This window comes from Marmota marmota, unplaced genomic scaffold (assembly GCF_001458135.2).
Source record: "Marmota marmota marmota unplaced genomic scaffold, marMar, whole genome shotgun sequence".
Taxonomy (NCBI): domain Eukaryota; kingdom Metazoa; phylum Chordata; class Mammalia; order Rodentia; family Sciuridae; genus Marmota; species Marmota marmota.
The window spans coordinates 5152099-5170126 of NW_026000130.1; the positions used below are offsets into that span (position 1 = coordinate 5152099).

The window sequence follows — 18028 nt, forward strand, 5'->3', positions numbered from 1 at the left end:
GATATTTTACCCCATTGTGAGAAAAGTCTTGTGCTGCTCTGGCCTGGGGTCATTTTGGGGGTGGCGGGAGGTGTGGTGTGGACTTTTCCCTGCCACTGGGGGGGGAGTGCTTTTCTCTCCTGACCTCGCTGTCTCGGCACTTCAGCCCTCTAGGAAAGGAAGGGCACTCACACAAGGACCCTGGGCCATGCCTCGCGTCTCAGGGAGGACCTTTGTGGATACCAGGGTATTGCCCAGGATGGGCTCCAGCTCCTGTTTTGACCAGAGAGACACTGAGGACTGTGGGGGTGGGTTCCTGGTCTAGGTCTTAGATTCTGGCCTTGCTTAGAGCTGGGAGTGCTGGCTGACGACTCTGGACCTTGGCTGACCCTGGAGTCCACCCTGTTTGGACGGGGTTCTCCCCGCCAGGAGGGCCTGGCCTGGCCCTCAATTCCAGTGCCTCCAGGTATGTGGCAAGTTGGGTCGCTGAGACCAAGGACAGGTCAGTCCTACTTGAAGTCACTTGCTCCAGGTCCAGGGAGCTGTGAGAGGGCTAGATGGGACCTGGGTCACCACCTGGCCTCTGGCCCTGCCCAGTGCTGCCCTGCAGGACAGTGGTCAGGTAGGCCGGGCAAGAAAGGGCAGGTCTTCATGTTTGTTAGAAGTGATGTGTTCCCCAGAGTCACTTGAACCCTGCCCCACGGAATGCCAGCGTGTGACCTCTGGGTTTAGTTGTGCAGGAGCAGGGGCCCTGGATCCTGGTTACCAGGCGACCCAACAGGAACTCAGATATCTGTGTTGGGGATGCCCAAGCACCCCCAGGTTGGAGGACTTGCTTGGAGGACTCAGAGGATAGAGTCCACCCCCACTCAGGACCCTGAACAGTGAAGGGACGCACGGCAGTGTCCACAGAGGCAGAGGGCACCAGGGCGGGGCCGAGGGGGCAGGAGCAGGCCTCAGAGCCCCTCCCCGCCCGTGCTGATGGCAGGTGGCAGTGTTGCTGTTTGGTTGTGGGAGCACTCACCAGAGCTTGGCGCTGGGGGCTGGTCCCTGAGGCACCCTCTGCCTCACAGGCAGGGTCCGGGCTCCCAGAAGAAGGCAGGTGTACATAGCACAGCCAGCCGTGTCATTTAGGGAGGAGTGGGTGCCTTCCCCAACCCAGTTCCCGGATGCCACCGCGGGTCCGCCCTGCAAGCAGGTCTCCTTTCTGTGGGGTACCGCTCTGCCTTCTGGGTGGACTCTCTCCTGCATCGTCTGATGGCTCCTCCTACACTGGAGTCCAGGGCTCAGTCCCAACTCCTGAGGTGACCCCTTCCTATTTGCTCCTGGTGAGCGGCCCGTTCTGGGGCCGTGGCTGTCTGGACTCTAAAGAGGCTGTTGGTCTTGCCCCAGGAGGGGTTTGGTGGAGGCAGATGGGGCCAGGAGTGGAGGCCTGGTGTGCTCCCAGCCCCGAGGCTGCCCCCTTGCCAGCCGCCTGGCCTGGCCTGGGCCTCTGCGGGAGAGATCGATGCTGGAAGAGTTAGTTCTCTGTCTGGTGGCTGCAGTCCCACCTCTGGATGTACCTTGGACTGTTGGGGACTGGCCTCTCTTGCATGCATTCGTTCACTCGCTGGGCTCTGACCACACCAGGTCCTGAGGAATCAGATGAGACCCCCACCCACCGGCCCCAGCCTCCGTCCCTCCCCATCTGCAGTTTCAGAGCCCAGCATGGGGGGGGGTCTAGTCCTAGTCTGGCTCCCTGAGGCACCAGGCACCAGAGCAGCTGCCTCACCCTCCACTTGTCACCCTGCAGGATGGCCGTGCCCATAAGTGTCACCAACCCCGACCTGCTGAGGCACAGCACAGAGCTCTTCATGGACAGTGGCTTCTCTCCACTGTGCCAGCGGATGGGGGCTATGGTTGCCTTCCAGAGATTCGAGGATTTCACCAGGTATGGTGTGGCCTGGTCCCCCAGACCCAAGCAGGGTGTGTGGTGGGCTTCCCCGACCCCGCCATTCATTAGGCACATGGTGGGGGGGACCCAGACACGTAGCACAGCGAGTTGAAAATTACAGAGTCACGGGGGGAGGGTTGATGGCGGGCACCAGGCTCCTGTGAGAGAGGAGCCAGGGGCCGTGGTGTAATGCAGAGCAGGGCGAGCCGAGGTCACGAGGCTGCCCATTTCACAAACTGGAAGGAAGTATTTTGGAAAGGTTTCACCATAAAGATGAATGTTCTGGGAGATAGATGTTTAACTCGATTGAAACATTACACCGTGTATATGTATATGGAAACATCACCTGGCTCTCCTTCACTATGTATAATTTTTTACATTTTATGTAGCAGTTAAAAATAGATTTAAAAAACAACAAACTGTGCAGGGGGCAGGGGGACAGTGCCCAACTGTCATCCCAGCTACTGGAGAGGCTGAGACAAGAGGATTGCAAGTTGGAGGCCAGCCTGGGAAAATCAGGGAGACTGTGTCTCAAAATAAAAATTTATGATAGTGCACTTATCTTGCATGTGTGAGGCAAGACCCTGGGTTTAATCCTCAGTAACACACACACACACACACACAATCATAATAGCATTGTCATCAGGAGCGTGAGGCCACATGACAGCTTACCCATGTTGAAATCCCAGCTCTGCATTTCCTGTGAGACTGAACAAATTAATCAACCTCTCTTGGTTTTCTCATCTGTAATGTGGGTGTAATGGAAGGACCTACTTCACTGGGGCATCGTGAAAATTAAATGAGACAGTGTGTGTGAAATAAGTACTTGAAATACAGCTCACATGTCAATCACATGCCCTCGGCATCACCACCACTTGCTCCTGGGGTCTGTGTTGTGCTTGGCTTGTCCTGCTGAATCATCCTGTTGAGTTTCTGGGCTGCGGGGATTTCTGTTATTACCCTCAGGTGACTTAGGCAAGGCAAAGTCTCTGGGGCCTCTGAGCCAGTCGGAGGGGGTCAAGAGTTCTCCTCAGGCCCAGCTGCAGGCCCTGACGGTTAGAATCCTGTCCTCGGATCCTGATGCTAGGCTGCGGAGCGTCATTCTTACCTTTTGGGAACGACCCTGTTGGGGTGCTTTGGACTGAGTCAAGAGACCACTTGAACCTGTGTTGGCTAAGAAAGAGGGAGGCCCAGGGTTCCCGTGGGCCTGGCTTGGAAGCTCGACCTGGTCTTGATGGGAGTGGCCCCTTAGCTTTCCTTCTCTGCCCCGCACCCCCAGGAACTTTGATGAAGTCATCTCCTGCTTTGCCAACGTGCCCAAAGACATCCCCCTCTTCAGCAAGGCCCGCACCTCCCTGTATTCGGAGGACGACTACAAGGTCAGCGGCTCAGCCCAGGGAGCAGCCTACAGAGAGGCCAAGCCTGCGCCTCCCGGTCCTTCTCCTCTCAGCCCTGTTTTCTCACTTAGAACCTCCGAGAAGAGCCCATCCACATCCTGAACGTGGCCATCCAGTACGCAGACCATTTGGAGGATGAGGAGCTGGTGCCGATTTTCAGGACATTTGTACAGTCCAAGGTACTCTGGGTGTGCCCCTGCCATTGGGGGAGCAGGTCGTCTGTTTTGTGTTGCTATAATAAAGCACCTGAGGCTGGGTAACTTTTATAAAGTAAAGAGGTTTTAGCTCCCAGGTCTGGAGGCTGCACTGGGCACCTGCATCTGGTGAGGGCCTCTGCTGTGTCACAGCATGGCAGGTGACATCACAGAGCAGGAGCGTGTGCAAGTGAGCACGTGATAAGACCGGAAGCTGGGGGGGGGAAGGGCCAGGCTCACTCTTGTCTAACAACCTGCCCTCACAAGAGCTAGCCTGGTCCTACAAGAACTACCGTTAGTCCCTTCCAAAATGTCACCCCATGACCTAATTACTAATTACCTCTCTTAAAGGCCATGCCCCCTCAATACTGTTACATTGGGGCATTAAGTTTCAATGTGAGTTTGGTGGTGGAGAGGCCCCTGGACAGGGAGGAGGGGCTGGTCTTGGTCTGAGCTGTGTGGGGGTACCCACGGACACTTTATCACTGAGCCACATCCCCAGCCCTTTTAATGTTATATCTTGAGACAGGGTCTTGCTAAGTTGCTTAGAGCCTTGCTAAATTGCTGAGGCTGGCCTCAAATTTGTGATCTTCCTGCCTCAGCCTCCCAAGCTGCTGGGATTACAGGCATGTGCCACCATGTCTGGCATTCTAGATGTCTTCACCCGTACCATAGGGCCAGCATTTCTCTCTCCCAGGAAGCCACAATGATTAAAATACCAAGGATGTACACTGCTTAGCCCATCAGGAGCCTGGACAGGCTGAATAAATAGTTTGGGGCTCCAGGAGCGAGAGCTGTTTTTATTGGAATCATCAAGAAACCTGCAATCTAAAAATGCCCCTTATGTGGATGACTGAGTAGGACAATAGCTGCAGGTGGCTTTTGCAAGCATGTGGCCACCCTAGCATATATTCTCATGCTGGCCTTGGGTGTCTTCAAGGGCCTCAGCTGCAGACAGCTATGGAGTCGCACGAGGAGTAGGAATGGGGGTTGCTCCGAGACGTCAGAGGTTGAGTACAGACAGGCAAACGCTAAACGTGTATGGTACCAAAGAGAGGAGGACTGGAAGGACCGCAGCCGTTGGAAAGGACAAGCTTTGTTACGCTGGCTGTGTGATTCCTTGTTTAGACATTTTTACATTCAGCCTGTGTGTGTGTGCGTGTTTGCACACCGACTCCCATGTGCACATAAGTAAGCACACACACCCGGCCGTGGTCAAGGACCAGTGAACAGGCTGAGTCTTCCTTGTGCAGTCTGTCTGTCCTCTCTCCAGCCTGCTTTCCTCCCGTGTCCATTTGTATGTGAGTTTATCTCTTTCTGAAACAGGCCAGCGCCGTCCATTTCCCCTAATAATTTTCTTTACCAGGTCGATAAATTAAGCAATAGCCTTGTTTTCTTGTCTCTCCCCACAAAACTTTTATTTTATTTATTTTTTGTTTTTTGGGTACCAGGAATTGAACTCAGGGGCACTCGGCCACTGAGCCCCATCCCCAGCCCAATTTTGTATTTTATTTAGAGACAGGGTCTCACTGAGTTGCTTAGGGCCTCGCTTTTGCTGAGGCTGACTTTGAACTCGCCATCCTCCTGCCTCAGCCTCCTGAGTCCCTGGGATGACAGGTGTGCGCCCGTTGCGCCTTGCTTCCCCACAGAACTTTATATCGCAGTATTTATTTTATTGAAGGAGCAATAGGGAACGCCTTCGCACTTTCTCGTATAATTATTTTTGTCGTTGAAGTCTAATAAGAAAGCGAAAAGTCACAGACGCCCATGGCTTGATGTGTTTTCACAGTGGGATTCGTGTTCAGATCACAAATGGGCCCTCTCGGCTCCTGGAATCTGTCCCGTGTCCGCTCCCCTTCACCACTGTCCCTGGAGACTACTGGCTGTGTTCTGACCTCTGATACTGTCAGTTAGTTCCTCTGTTCCTGCGTTTTCTGTTGATGAGAGCAGGCTGAGCTCTCCTGTGTTGGGCATTCTCGCCCGGCTTGTCCTTCTCCAGCTTGGTTGAGGTGTCATTGACCAGTGCAAATTCTACGTATTCACAGGAGGCATGACGTTGGCCTGTCTCTTCCTGTAACACCTTTATTGAGATATAATTCCACAGTGCACAGTTCACCCATCAAAAGTGTACAGTTCAGTGCTTTGTAACGAGTTCCCAGGGTTGCACAACCACGATCATGGTTCATTGAAGAATAGTTTCATTCCCGCCACCTCCTAGAAAACAAAGCCACATACCAGCCAGGTGTGGTAGCACACACCTGTAATCCCAGAAGCTCAGAGGCTGAGGCAGGAGGATCGCGGATTCAAAACCAGCCTCAGTAATGGTGAGGCGCTAAGCAACTCAGTGAGTCCCAGTCTCTAAATAAAATTCAAAATAGGGCTGGGGATGGGGCTCAGTGGTTAAGTGCCCCTGGGTTCAGTCCCTGGTACCAAAAAAATCACAACCCCTATATTAAGTCACTCCCATCACCTCCCAACCCAAGCCCTCTTGCACATCACAGCCTCAGGCAACCGCTGATCTACTTTCTGTGTCTGCAGATGTTTTCACTCTGGATTTTCCATTCACATGGAACTAGGGGGTCTTTCGTGCCTGACTTCTTCCACTGCGCACACTCACAGGGTTCAGCCACATGGTAACACGTATCAGCCCGCCAGTCCTTTTTATGGCTACGTAATATTCCATCATGTCTCTGGTTTTTAATGCAGAAAAATATCCTTGTGGATTACGGACTCCGAAGAATCACATTCCTGATCGCCCAAGAGGTCAGTCAAAGCTGTCAGGTCTTCTGTGCTAGTCTTTCCCATTCTCTGAACCTCGGAGTTTATTTTGGTCCATATTTTGTAGGTGAGGGTAGAAGCGACCCGTTATTAGAAAACACTTTTCAAACGATTCATTCTGAAAGCAAAATGGTTCATTGTTAATGATCACAAAATAAATAGAGAGGATAGTTCATGGAGTCTTGTTTGATCTAATCGTCTTTTCTGTGGGTTTCTTTTTGCAGAAAGAATTTCCCAAGTTTTTCACGTTCAGAGCAAGAGATGAGGTATGAACCAAAGCGGCGAAGTGTGTGCTCCCGCCACTGGCTTCTTTGATATTGAAGAGGATTGTCCCCAGTCCTCGAGGCCTGCTCGTTTTCTAGAACATGGCAACTGCTGTGTATACTCCAGTTTTTGGGGGGAGTTATATTTCCCATGAGAACCCCATGTTTCCTGCAGGGAGCTCAGACCCTTGGGCTCCTCCTCTTTCCACCTCCTCTGAGTTGTCGTGTTCAGGGGATCCTCAGTAAGACAGTTCTCCAGCCTCCTTTCCTCATCTTCTTCCTGACCAGTGGTCGGCAAAGTATGACTTGCATACCAGCTGCCTGTTGTATAAATAAAGTTTTATTGGAACGCAGCAGCCACACAGGCATTCGATCACCTAGTGTCTCCGTGGCCTTCAGGCAGAGGCGGCAGAGTTGAGGGGTGAGCCGGGAGCTGTGTGGTTCATCAGCCCGAACAGGCCACGTCTGGCCCTTGGGTGTTTCTTGCTCCCTAGTCGAGCAGGTGGGCTTGTCCCCAGCACCAGTTCAGGACCCTGCCACGCTCAGCATTTTGCATTGTGATTTATCCAAAGCGCAGCTTTTTTTTAGGTTCTTCATTTTTCCTCTTGTTCCATCTCCAGCCCTGTCAGTTGCTTCCTTTTGGGGATCAATTCCCACCAAGAAACTTGGGTCAGTGACATCTTGAGTACTGTGTGCCATGAGAGCGGCCTCCTCATGCTGGCAGGTGCTGGGGACCAGTCGGCTCCCCCAGGAGCCAAGAGCGCTCCCAGCACCCCAGTCTTACAACACTTTGTGCAAAACCCCAAATCTCAGGAGCCTTGGGGACCGTTCACAATTAGGGGACACAATGAATGCCACATCCCTGAGCACCGTGGTCTGCAGGAGAGGGCCTGGACCACAGGGCATGGAGTTGCAATGTTGGACTCTGTATTGTGTGTGTGTGTGTGTGTGTGTGTGTGTGTCTGTCTGTCTGTCTGTCTCATCCGCCCTTTCTCTGGCGGCTACAGTTTGCAGAAGATCGCATTTACCGCCACCTGGAGCCCGCGCTGGCCTTCCAGCTGGAGCTCAGCCGCATGCGTAACTTTGACCTGACGGCGGTGCCCTGTGCCAACCACAAGATGCACCTGTACCTGGGCGCTGCCAAGGTGAAGGAGGGGGCGGAAGTGACGGACCACAGGTTCTTCATCCGTGCCATCATCAGGCACTCGGACCTGATCACCAAGGTAAGGGGCGCAGGCGTTTCTGCCTCCTCTGGTCCCTCAGGCCCTGGCCTTCCTTTCCCAAGTTCCTCCTCTGAGCTGCACGCTGGGGACTTGAGGACATGCTGGGTGCACGCGGCTCTGCCCATGTGACACAGCTGTGGCAGGAGGTGGACAGCAGGTGGCCTATTTTGTCCCAGCGGGGGCTCTTGGGTCACTGTGTTGATGGTGGGATTCTCTCTGTGTGAGATGAAAGTTGAAGAGACAGAACGAGACTGGTTCATTCAGGGAACTTCTTATATTTGCTGGTTGAGTGATCATTTTTGAATTATTTCTTGCTTTTCGAAAAATAACCCACGATCATACTGTAAAAATCTCAACCAATCCTGAAAACTATTTCTTAAAGATCAAGTGACAGGACCCAGAATTCTGCCATGAGGGGCTGGCCCTATGCATGACTCTTCCCAAACCTGATTCCACCCAAAGTCAGGGCTCCAGTGTTGCAGATAGAGCTCAGGGTGCAAGATCATCCGGGAACTGTCACCTTTTCTATGGACAGTTACTTACAGACCTTCTCCCTTGATAATGAAGATTGATCCATGGTGTGTGCGACAGCCTTGCATGGACGAGAGTGAGTGTGTGTGTGTGTGTGTGTGTGTGTACAGTATGTTTTTTTGGTACCAGGGATTGAACTCAGGGGCACTTGACCACTGAGCCCCATCCCCAGCCCTATTTTGTATTTTATTTAGAGACAGGGTCTCACTGAGTTGCTTAGCGCCTTGCCATTGCTGAGGCTGGCTTTGAACTCGCCATCCTCCTGCCTCAGCCTCCCAGGCCACTGGGATGACAGGCGTGCGCCACCGCGCCTGGCTATGGTATCTGTTTTAAAATCCAGTTCCTTCTTGACAGTTATTGAGTTAATCTCAGGTTTTTGCTCCTTCAGTCGAAGAGATGTCTGGACTTTATCATTGTTCAGGAATGGTGAGGCCAGGGGGTCAGGACGTGACTGTCATTGGAGAGCTAGTGTCTCACCATCCTAAGAAGGGCCTTGGCCCACCATGGGGGGTATGTGGGCAAGCACTGACCTTGGTCAGGTGGTTAAAGGAGTGAAGAGAAAAAGTGGGCAGAAAACTTTGTGTGTGTGTGTGGGTTTTGAAGGAAGGAAGGAAGGGACAGGGAGGCGCAGGTTGGCTGGTCCCAGCAGGTGGGGCACAGGGCTGCCCCTAGTTGTCCTGGCCCCAGCGGTGAGGGGGGCAGGTGGACGGGGCCTGGGCTGTGAGCCAGTGAAGGCCATGTTTGGATTTGGGCTCTGAGTCAATTTACATGTAAAAATCCCACTCCCTGGACAGTCGTGGGCCATCTCTAGGAATGGCAGCCCTGGGAAGGCCAGTCACCCTGCCCTGATGTTCCCGCATCAGAGACAGCAAGCTGAAGCCTGGCGGATGTGCCATGCAGCCCGGGCGAGGGGACAGGGCTCCGCGGGGCTCTTGGAGGAGGGGAGCATTTCCTCTCCGAGGGTGAATTTCCGGCCCGAGGCTGTGTCCTGAGCCGCTGTCCCTCGCCCTCTCCAGGAAGCCTCTTTCGAGTACCTGCAGAACGAGGGCGAGCGGCTGCTCCTCGAGGCCATGGATGAGCTGGAGGTGGCCTTCAACAACACCAGCGTGCGCACCGACTGCAACCACATCTTCCTCAACTTCGTGCCCACCGTCATCATGGACCCCTCCAAGGTCACGCCCTGGGGCTCTCACCGCGGGTCCTTCTCACTGGGCTCCTCCCATCATGTGGCTCTGGGGCTCTGTCTCCTGGCCCTTGAGACCCGAGGCCCTGGATGATGTCCCTGCCCGAGCCTCCGTCACCCCAGGAGAGCCAGCCTTCCGTGGTCCCTGCTGGTGCAGCTTAGCCACACCCTGTGAAGCCGCCTTGGCCGTGAGGGTGACATGCATGCCAGGCACACCTTGCACAGTAGAATTTGCAAGAATTTCCCAGGTTTCAGGATCTGCAGGGGATGGGGTGGAGTGTGGGGACCATGAACACCCAAAGTCTGGCTGAGCTGTTCGGTTGACTGTTACGGTGGGGACCCTGGGATGAGAAGGATCCCAGCGCACCTGTGGGGCGCAGAGGGGCCACCAGACCCCTGACCCCACTGGTCCTCGTATTTCCAGGAGAAAACTGCGAAGCCTTGAGAGGCACAGGAAGATGGGACCATGTGGGAGCGCCAGTGCTGTCACCTGTCAGCCTCTGTCTCCTCCACCTGTCAGTGGGGGATAAAGATTCCTGCCTGTAGCGGGGGTGGTTGGTGTTGGAGCACTTGCCTAGCGTGCGTGAGGCCCTGGGCTTCGTCCCCAGCATTGCGCGCGCACACACACACACACACACACACACATACACACAGGCTCCTTGCTGTGTGCACAGAGGAGGACGTGAGAACCTGGGTTCTCAGTACTCAGCAGGGCGCCCTGGGTTGCTAATGGCTCATATTTTGCCGGGTGGTTCCGGGTCCCAGGTGGTCAGTGTCTCACTGCCCACTGCCACTGGTGCCATTGCAAGCGTGTGCGTGGAATGGCCTCTGAAAGGGCTTGCTCTGCTTCGGGGCAGATCGAGGAGTCGGTGCGCTCCATGGTCATGCGCTACGGCAGCCGGCTGTGGAAGCTCCGCGTGCTGCAGGCCGAAGTCAAGATCAACATCCGCCAGACCACCTCGGGCAGCGCCATTCCCATCCGCCTGTTCATCACCAACGAGTCGGGCTACTACCTGGACATCAGCCTCTACAAGGAAGTGACTGACCTCAGATCTGGAAACGTAAGGCCCAGGGGGCGGACCACGGGGGTCCAAGACGAAGCCGAGGCAGGCTGCTGGGGACCAAGGCAGGTTAAAATGACCCCTAGGGGCCCTCTGGCTGGCCTTGCGGACTGTGGCAGCTCTGTGATGTTCCATGAGTGAATAGCTCCAGGTTGGGATGACAGGCGGTTCCCAGTGATGCCTCCTGGGCAGGATCCCAGATCTCCAAAGCCCAGTCACCCCGCAGCCCTCCTCCGGATGAGATGCGGAGGCTCTTTTTGGTTATGATGCGGCCCGTACACCAGGTCACCTAGGCAGACAGACATTTCCCCCCATCATTCTATCAAACAGGCTCCAGGAAAGTGAATCAGACATCCTTTGGACTGCCATTATATGTATATGTGAATATTTTTATTTTGAAATAATCAGACTCAAGAGGTTGCAAAAAAAATCTGCGCACCTGTAATCCCAGCCTGTAATTGGAAGCCTGAGGCAGGAGGATTCCAAGTTCAAGGCCAAGGCCAGCCTTGGCAGTCTCAAAATGAAAAAAAGAACTATCTCAAAGAACAGAAAGGCTGGGATATACCCAGTGGTAGAGCGTCCCTGGTTGAACCCCCAGGGCTGGACAGAATAAAAGTTGCTAAAATGATACAGAACACGAACCACAAAACCTTTCCCAGTGATGTCCTTTGCCAACCCTGAGTGTGTCACCCACCCAGGAGATTGACATGGGCGCAGTACCATCCCCCAAATGCAGCTCTGAGGGCTGGCTGGGGCTTGGTGGTAGCGTGCTTGCCTGGCATGTGTGAGGCCTTGGGTTCCACCCTCAGCACTACATAAAAAGGAAATAAAGACATTGTGTGTCCACCTACAACTAAAATATATTTTTAGAAAAATGCACATCTGGTTCAAATCAGCAGTTTTTGTGAGCACTTTGGCCTGTGTTTGGGTGTGTCAGACCTGCGTGTTTGGGACCAGGAGTCTCATGTTCGGAGCTGTCCCCGTGTCCTCCTGTTCTGGTTGTCCCCCCTGGTGAAGAGGAGAACACAAACACTCCCAAGCAGGAGGTCCCTCTGGTGACACCTGCTGTGCCCCCTGCCCTGAGCTGTCCCTGAAGGCTGGGTGGAGGTACCCAAGAGGAGGTGGCTCCTGGGGGCCCATCTCCCTCACTGTTGTCCTTTCTTCCTGATCCAGATCATGTTCCACTCTTTTGGGGACAAACAAGGGAACCTCCACGGGATGCTCATCAACACCCCCTACGTCACCAAGGATCTGCTTCAGGCCAAGCGCTTCCAGGCACAGTCCCTGGGGACCACCTACGTGTACGACTTCCCGGAGCTGTTCAGGCAGGCAAGTCCCCCGGGGCCTGTCCCCGACCCCACGGGACCCACCCCCAACTCGGCTGTACTTGTGAGATCCCGTCTGAACAGGGTCTTCATGACTGCAAGTGTTTCTTTTTTCCCAAAAAATAAGGCTGATTTTTATCCCCATGATAAAATGATATAGTGCAAAAACTTTAGCGAAAAAAAAAATGAAGAAGAAAAGGAACTCATCATTCCACACCCTGTAACAGATGGCTTAACATTTTTATGTGTTTCCTCCTCTTTTTTTTTTTTTTTTTCTGTGCTCATTTATGAAGTCAACTGCTGCTTTCCAGGCCCTAAAGCCAAATAGAGGAAGAAGAGGTTGGGGTCACTGATCTTGAGGGTTTTTTTTTTCAAATATTTTTTATAACTTTATTTATTTATATTTTATGTGGTGCTGAGGATTCACACTCAGTGCCTCACCCGTGCTAGGTGAGTGCTCAGCCACTGAGCCCCAGCCCCAGCTCCGAGGATTGTTTAGTCTACTCTTACAACATGCTCTGGGCCCCGGGCTCGGTGGTGTGCACCTGGAGTCTCAGCCCCAGGGAAGCTGAATCAGGAGAATCCCTGGCGCCCAGGAGTTCAAGGCCAGCCTGGGGGACACAGCGAGACCTTGACTCAAAAAAAAAAAAAAAGAGAAAAAAAATTATGTATGATGCTCAAAATAACAATTTAGTGTGTTTCCTTCAAATACTTTTTCCTGTGCCTTTCTGTATGAAGAAAAGCCTGTAAAAGACTGAGCGTGCTGACGTGGGTGACGTCAGTGTCTTCCTATCCCTCTGTGGCCTTGTGAGGGACATACTTGGATCTGAGGTCAGGGACCTTCCGCTGTAGCAGCAAGGGTCAGTTCCTGCTGAGGCTTGTGTGTCAGGCCGGGGATCACAATAGAAGGCAGAGCTTCTCTTCAGAGCCACTGAGGCCTGGTGGATCCTAGATGGGTCCTTGGGTTTCCTTGTTTTTCCTGGGCAAGTTTCTTGACCTCTCTGGACCTCAGTTCCTCCTCTGTAAAATGAGGATAAGAAAAGTACCTACTTTACAAGGTTGTGGGAGGAATGCATATATCCAGTAGGTGCTTAATAAATGGGAAATTTCCTGTTGAAGGATGCCAATGTATCTTTTTGCCTGTGACCTCAGAGGCCATGGGGAAGGAGCTTGACTACACCATGAGGAAATCTATGTCATGCATTTGAACTTAGATGAAAGGAAAACACATCTTACCAAAACTGACTAGGGAGGAAACAGAAAATTGGATCTGAATAGATTATGAGCATCAAATCAGTCAGATTAATAGTTTATGAAACCTACCCACTAAAATTTGGCTCAGAGAGTTTTAAAACAATTTCTATCAAAACTCTAAGAAAGGCCGGGTGCGGTGGTGCACACCTGTCATCCCAGCAGCTCTGGAGGCCGAGGCAGGAGGATCGTGAGTTCAAACCCAGCCTCCACAAAAGTGAGGCCTAAGCCGCTCAGTGAGACCCTGTGGCTAAGTAAAATACAAAATAGGCCTGGGGATGGGGCTCAGTGGCAGAGCACTTGCCTAGCATTAGGTTTGATCCTCAGCACTACATATAAATAAATTAATAAATAAATAAAAGTATCCTGTCCATCTACAACTAAAAAAGTTTGAAAAGAAATTTAGGTCAGTTGGCTTTGTCTTGTGATTTGATATCAGGAATTCTCTTCATGCAATGTATCTTATTACTAGGTTAAGAAAAAAACTTAAAATTTCTCAATAGGTACAAAAAGAAGGATTTGAAAAACATCTATTATGATGAAAAGTTTTAATAAACTAGAAGAAAATTTGTTTATCTTGGTAAAAGCTATCAATCTAAAAGTAATAGCACATAATGGTGAAATGTCAGCATTCTCTCTAAAGAAAGATCCAGGACAAAAAATAGCCATTGTCACCCCTTCTGTTCCACTTTTTTTTTTTTTTAACCTAAGTTCCTGGCCAGTGAAATAATCAGAAAAAAGAAATAAAAGGTATTTAAGACTGGAAAGAGAAAAGCAAAATGGTGGGTTTTGCAGAAGATATAAATGTCTATAGGAAATCCAAAAGAATTGATAGAATCCATTAGAGAATATACAGCAAGATTGCAAGACCAATATACAGGAAGTCAACTGCCTTCCTATAGACCAGCAGTGAATATGCAGTGAACTTGGGAAACAAACACCATTCACGATCAAGTGACTTAGCTGGGCCTGGTGGCTTACTCAGATAATCCCAGTGGCTCAGGAGGCTGAGGCAGAAGGATTGTGAGTTCAAAGCCAGCCTCAGCAACTTAATGAGACCCTGCCTATTAATAAAATATTAAAAAGGGCTGGGGATGTGGCTCAGTGGTTAAGCACTCCTGGGTTCAATCCCTCGTACCACTAATAATTAAAAAATGAACTGACTCTAAGTTAACTCAGGAATAAATCAAGCAAAAAGCATAGAAGAGAAATTTTTCTTTATGAAGTATATTTTAAAACTTCATTGAGATACTTTAAACCTAAATAAATGGAGAGATATACCATGCTCATAAATGCTAGGGAGCTTTAATATTGTGAAGATGTTAGTTCCTTCCAAATTAATAAACTCAGTATACTTCCAGAGTTTTCTAGTGAAGTTTGAGAAGCTGAGCCTCAAGTATTTATAGAAAAACAAAAGCTTGTGAATAGCAAAAGTAGTTTTGAAAAAGAACAAAGTCAGGCGCACTTACCTTGGCAGATGTCGTGACTTATTTTGAAGCTGCAGTAATTAGGATGATGTGGTGCCCTGGGCTGGAGCTGAGCTGATGGACCAGTGGGACAGAACCCAGAGCCTGGACTCAGACCCACTCCTAATTCACGGGACACAGGGGTGGTATTGCGCATGGCCAGGGGGCGAGCTCTAGCTACCTAACGGGAAAAAGCAAATTTGATAAACAAACATAAATTTCAAGAAGATTAAAGCCACATGAAATCAGTTTGTGTGTAGCATAAACTACACAGAAAAAGACCCATAAATTGAATCACATTAAAACTTAAAATTAAAACTTGCCGGGTGAGATGGCACACGCCTATGATCCCATTGGCTTGGGAGGCTGAGGCAGGAGGATGGTGGGTACAAAGCCAGCCTCAGCAACTTAACGAGACCCCTGTCTTGTTATTTAGAGACCCTGTCTAAATAAATGAGACCTAAATAAATATGAAAAAGGGCTGGGGATGTGACTCAGTGGTAGAGCGCTCGCCATGTATGTGTGAGGCGCTGGGTTCCATCCTCAGCACCACATAAAAAAATAAGTAAAAAAAAAATAAAGTGTTGTGTCCATCTATAACTAAAAAAATTTTTTTAAATAGGGGCAAGGGTTATCCACAGGAATCTTGAGAAAAAGAAACTTGTAGTCAGCAGATGCTCAAAGGCACATCTCTCACTAAGAGTGGGTGAGACACAGGTGGGACACCCGTAGGGTTTCATAGCCAGCAGGTGGGTAAACGTTTAAACAGTTAACAAAACCAGACGTTGGAGATGATGTGGCATAGAGGAGCTCTTATCCAGTCTTGCTGAGCTTCTGCAGGGGTTCAAAAACTCAGGGAGGTATACAGTAGGCTCAAGTAAAGTGAAAGCTTCACATGCCTGAGGCCCAGAAGTTCCTAGGGGGGTGTGTGTGTGTGTGTGTGTGTTACCTGTGTATGGACATATACGTACACCTGGAGAAACTCTCACCTGTAAGAAGAGGCTCTGAGAATTCACCATAGCACTATTGATAACACAGAGTGCTGGATACCTGGGGACAACCTCAGCAGGGTTATAAATAAATAGTGCTATATTCCCCTTACAGAAAACTGGGACAGAGGGATTGTGAAATAAACGAGAGCTAAATGTACCAATATTATAAATCTCTCAAGTGTAATGGAGAGTAAAATAAGTCAGTTGCAGAAAGATGTGTTTTCGTGAGATACCATTTATGTCAAGTTTGTCACACGAAATAATATGATGTGTCTTCACATCATACATGTATGCATGTGTGATAAAGTAAAATTAAAAGCGTACCCAGGGCTGGCGGGTAGACACTAAATTCAAGATAATGATTTGCAGGGATTTGGAAGAAGGAAGAGGGAAGGTGGGGGAGGGATGCACCAGGGACTCTTATCTTCTTTCTTTAAAAAAATCTTAAGCAGAGCTGGGCACAAGCATGTGCACTTGTGTTCCCAGCTTCTCAGGAGGCTGAGGCAGGAGGATCTTTCAAATCCAGAAGTTCAAGACCAGCCTGGGCAACATAACAAGGCCCTGCCCCCACCCACCCCCCGAAAATCTTAAGCAAATATGAAAAGATTTAAGCCATTGGATAGGGACCAGGTGTTTATTATTCTGCATGCTTTTTATTTTCTCCTGGTATGCTTTAAATGTTTTATGATTAAAAAGGAGAAAGAACTAGGAAATTCACCCTTCTTTTGTGACAACCGGGAAGGGCAGTACCTCTCTACCGATGATGTTTTTCCTCTTTTCTCCCCTCTCCCAGGCTCTTTTTAAACTGTGGGGTTCCCCGGAGAAGTACCCTAAAGACATCCTGACCTACACGGAATTAGTGCTGGACTCTCAGGGCCAGCTGGTGGAGATGAACCGGCTGCCAGGTGGAAACGAGGTGGGCGTTGGCAGAGCCTGCTACCCGCCTGTGTCAGCCTTTCCAAGACGTTTCCTAGGAAGAAAGAAACCGCTTTCTTTATGCACCGGTGTCCCTTGCAGGTGGGCATGGTGGTCTTCAAAATGAGGTTCAAGACCCAGGAGTATCCAGAAGGCCGGGATGTGATCGTCATCAGCAACGACATCACCTTCCGCATCGGGTCCTTTGGCCTGGGGGAGGATCTTCTCTACCTGAGGGCGTCCGAGATGGCCCGGGCCGAGGGCATCCCCAAGATCTATCTGGCCGCCAACAGCGGGGCCCGCATCGGCTTGGCTGAAGAGATCAAACACATGTTCCAGGTGGCTTGGGTGGACCCCGAAGACCCCCACAAGGTACGTCTGGGAGCTGGGGTGGCAGTGTGGGGCAGGCTAGCTGGTATACAGCCAATGTCCTCAGTGCAAAACCTGAAATTGAAAATGCTTCAACATTCAAAACTTTTTGAGGTACCCACCTGAAACCCCAAGTGCAACATTCTACACCTGACTCGGGACAAGTGACGGTCAACAGGCAGGTGCACTAAAAATATGGAATGAAATTACCTTCAGCCTCTGAGTCCCCGGTGTAAACAAAACAGAAATGAATTCTGTGTTGAGACCTGGGTCCGAGCCCAGGATACCCCATTTATCTATGGAAATCTTCCAGTCTGAAAAAAATCCAAACCCCAAACAAGACATGTCCAGCCTCTCCTATATGGTGTGTGGGGCTGATGGCACCTGTAAGATGACAGAAAAAAAAGCCCAGCCTTTTGAATGTCTGAAGTACATATCCCACCGAGAGACGAAGTGCCTGTGTGAGTCTCATAGTCTACCAGTGTCGCTGGGATTAGGAAGAAGTATCTCAGGCCTCTTGGAGGGACGATAATGAAAACAATTATTAATACTTACTAATACTGCGTGCTGAGCTTCTCCTGAATGCGTGAGTGAGGGAAAGCACCGTCCCTAGGCTCAGGAAGCTCTTAGATGTCACCTGGGGACATGCAGACCCCATTGCAATGAAAGGCAAGATGAATGGGAGAAAAGTCCACCTGTCCTGATCTGAGACCACAGGGGACACCTGTCCTTCCCAACCGGAGGCTGGGGTGATGCTCCCTCGACCAAGGGGACAAAATTTATTTGGGGGACAGCAAAGAAAAAAAATTCTGTTCTTGTAGAAGTTGACCGTCCCTAATCCAAAAATCCCAAATCCAAAATGATCCCAAATCTGAAGCTTTTTGACCATGGATAGGATGCCACCAGGAAGCTCCCACACCTGACCTCTTGATGGAAAAGCACAAAGTTCCTCAAACGTGGAATCGTGCTCCCTCTGGCCTGTGTGTGCAGGGCCACATGAAACAGAAGAATTTCCCATTCCATCTCCGAGACATTATGTGGCTGAGATTTCAGATATTCCAAGATTTGAAAATGTCTAAATTGTGGCACTTCTGGTCCCAAACACTTTGGATAAGCCGGAGCCCACCCTCAGGCTGCAACTGCGTGTTGACAGGAGGGTTCTGACGGG

At 50.7% G+C, this 18028-nt stretch overlaps 1 protein-coding gene across 1 annotated transcript in view; it reads left to right on the forward strand.

Moving 5' to 3' along the window:
• Positions 1-18028, forward strand: part of Acacb (acetyl-CoA carboxylase beta) — a 117821-nt gene that overhangs the window by 80456 nt on the left and 19337 nt on the right. Inside the window, exons 30-40 of the mRNA XM_048784891.1 lie at positions 1772-1909; positions 3192-3291; positions 3381-3488; positions 6210-6266; positions 6506-6547; positions 7552-7767; positions 9315-9470; positions 10339-10542; positions 11716-11871; positions 16370-16492; positions 16594-16863. Of these exons, the coding sequence (XP_048640848.1) occupies positions 1772-1909; positions 3192-3291; positions 3381-3488; positions 6210-6266; positions 6506-6547; positions 7552-7767; positions 9315-9470; positions 10339-10542; positions 11716-11871; positions 16370-16492; positions 16594-16863 (1570 nt within the window). The remainder of the gene's footprint in view (positions 1-1771; positions 1910-3191; positions 3292-3380; positions 3489-6209; positions 6267-6505; positions 6548-7551; positions 7768-9314; positions 9471-10338; positions 10543-11715; positions 11872-16369; positions 16493-16593; positions 16864-18028) is intronic.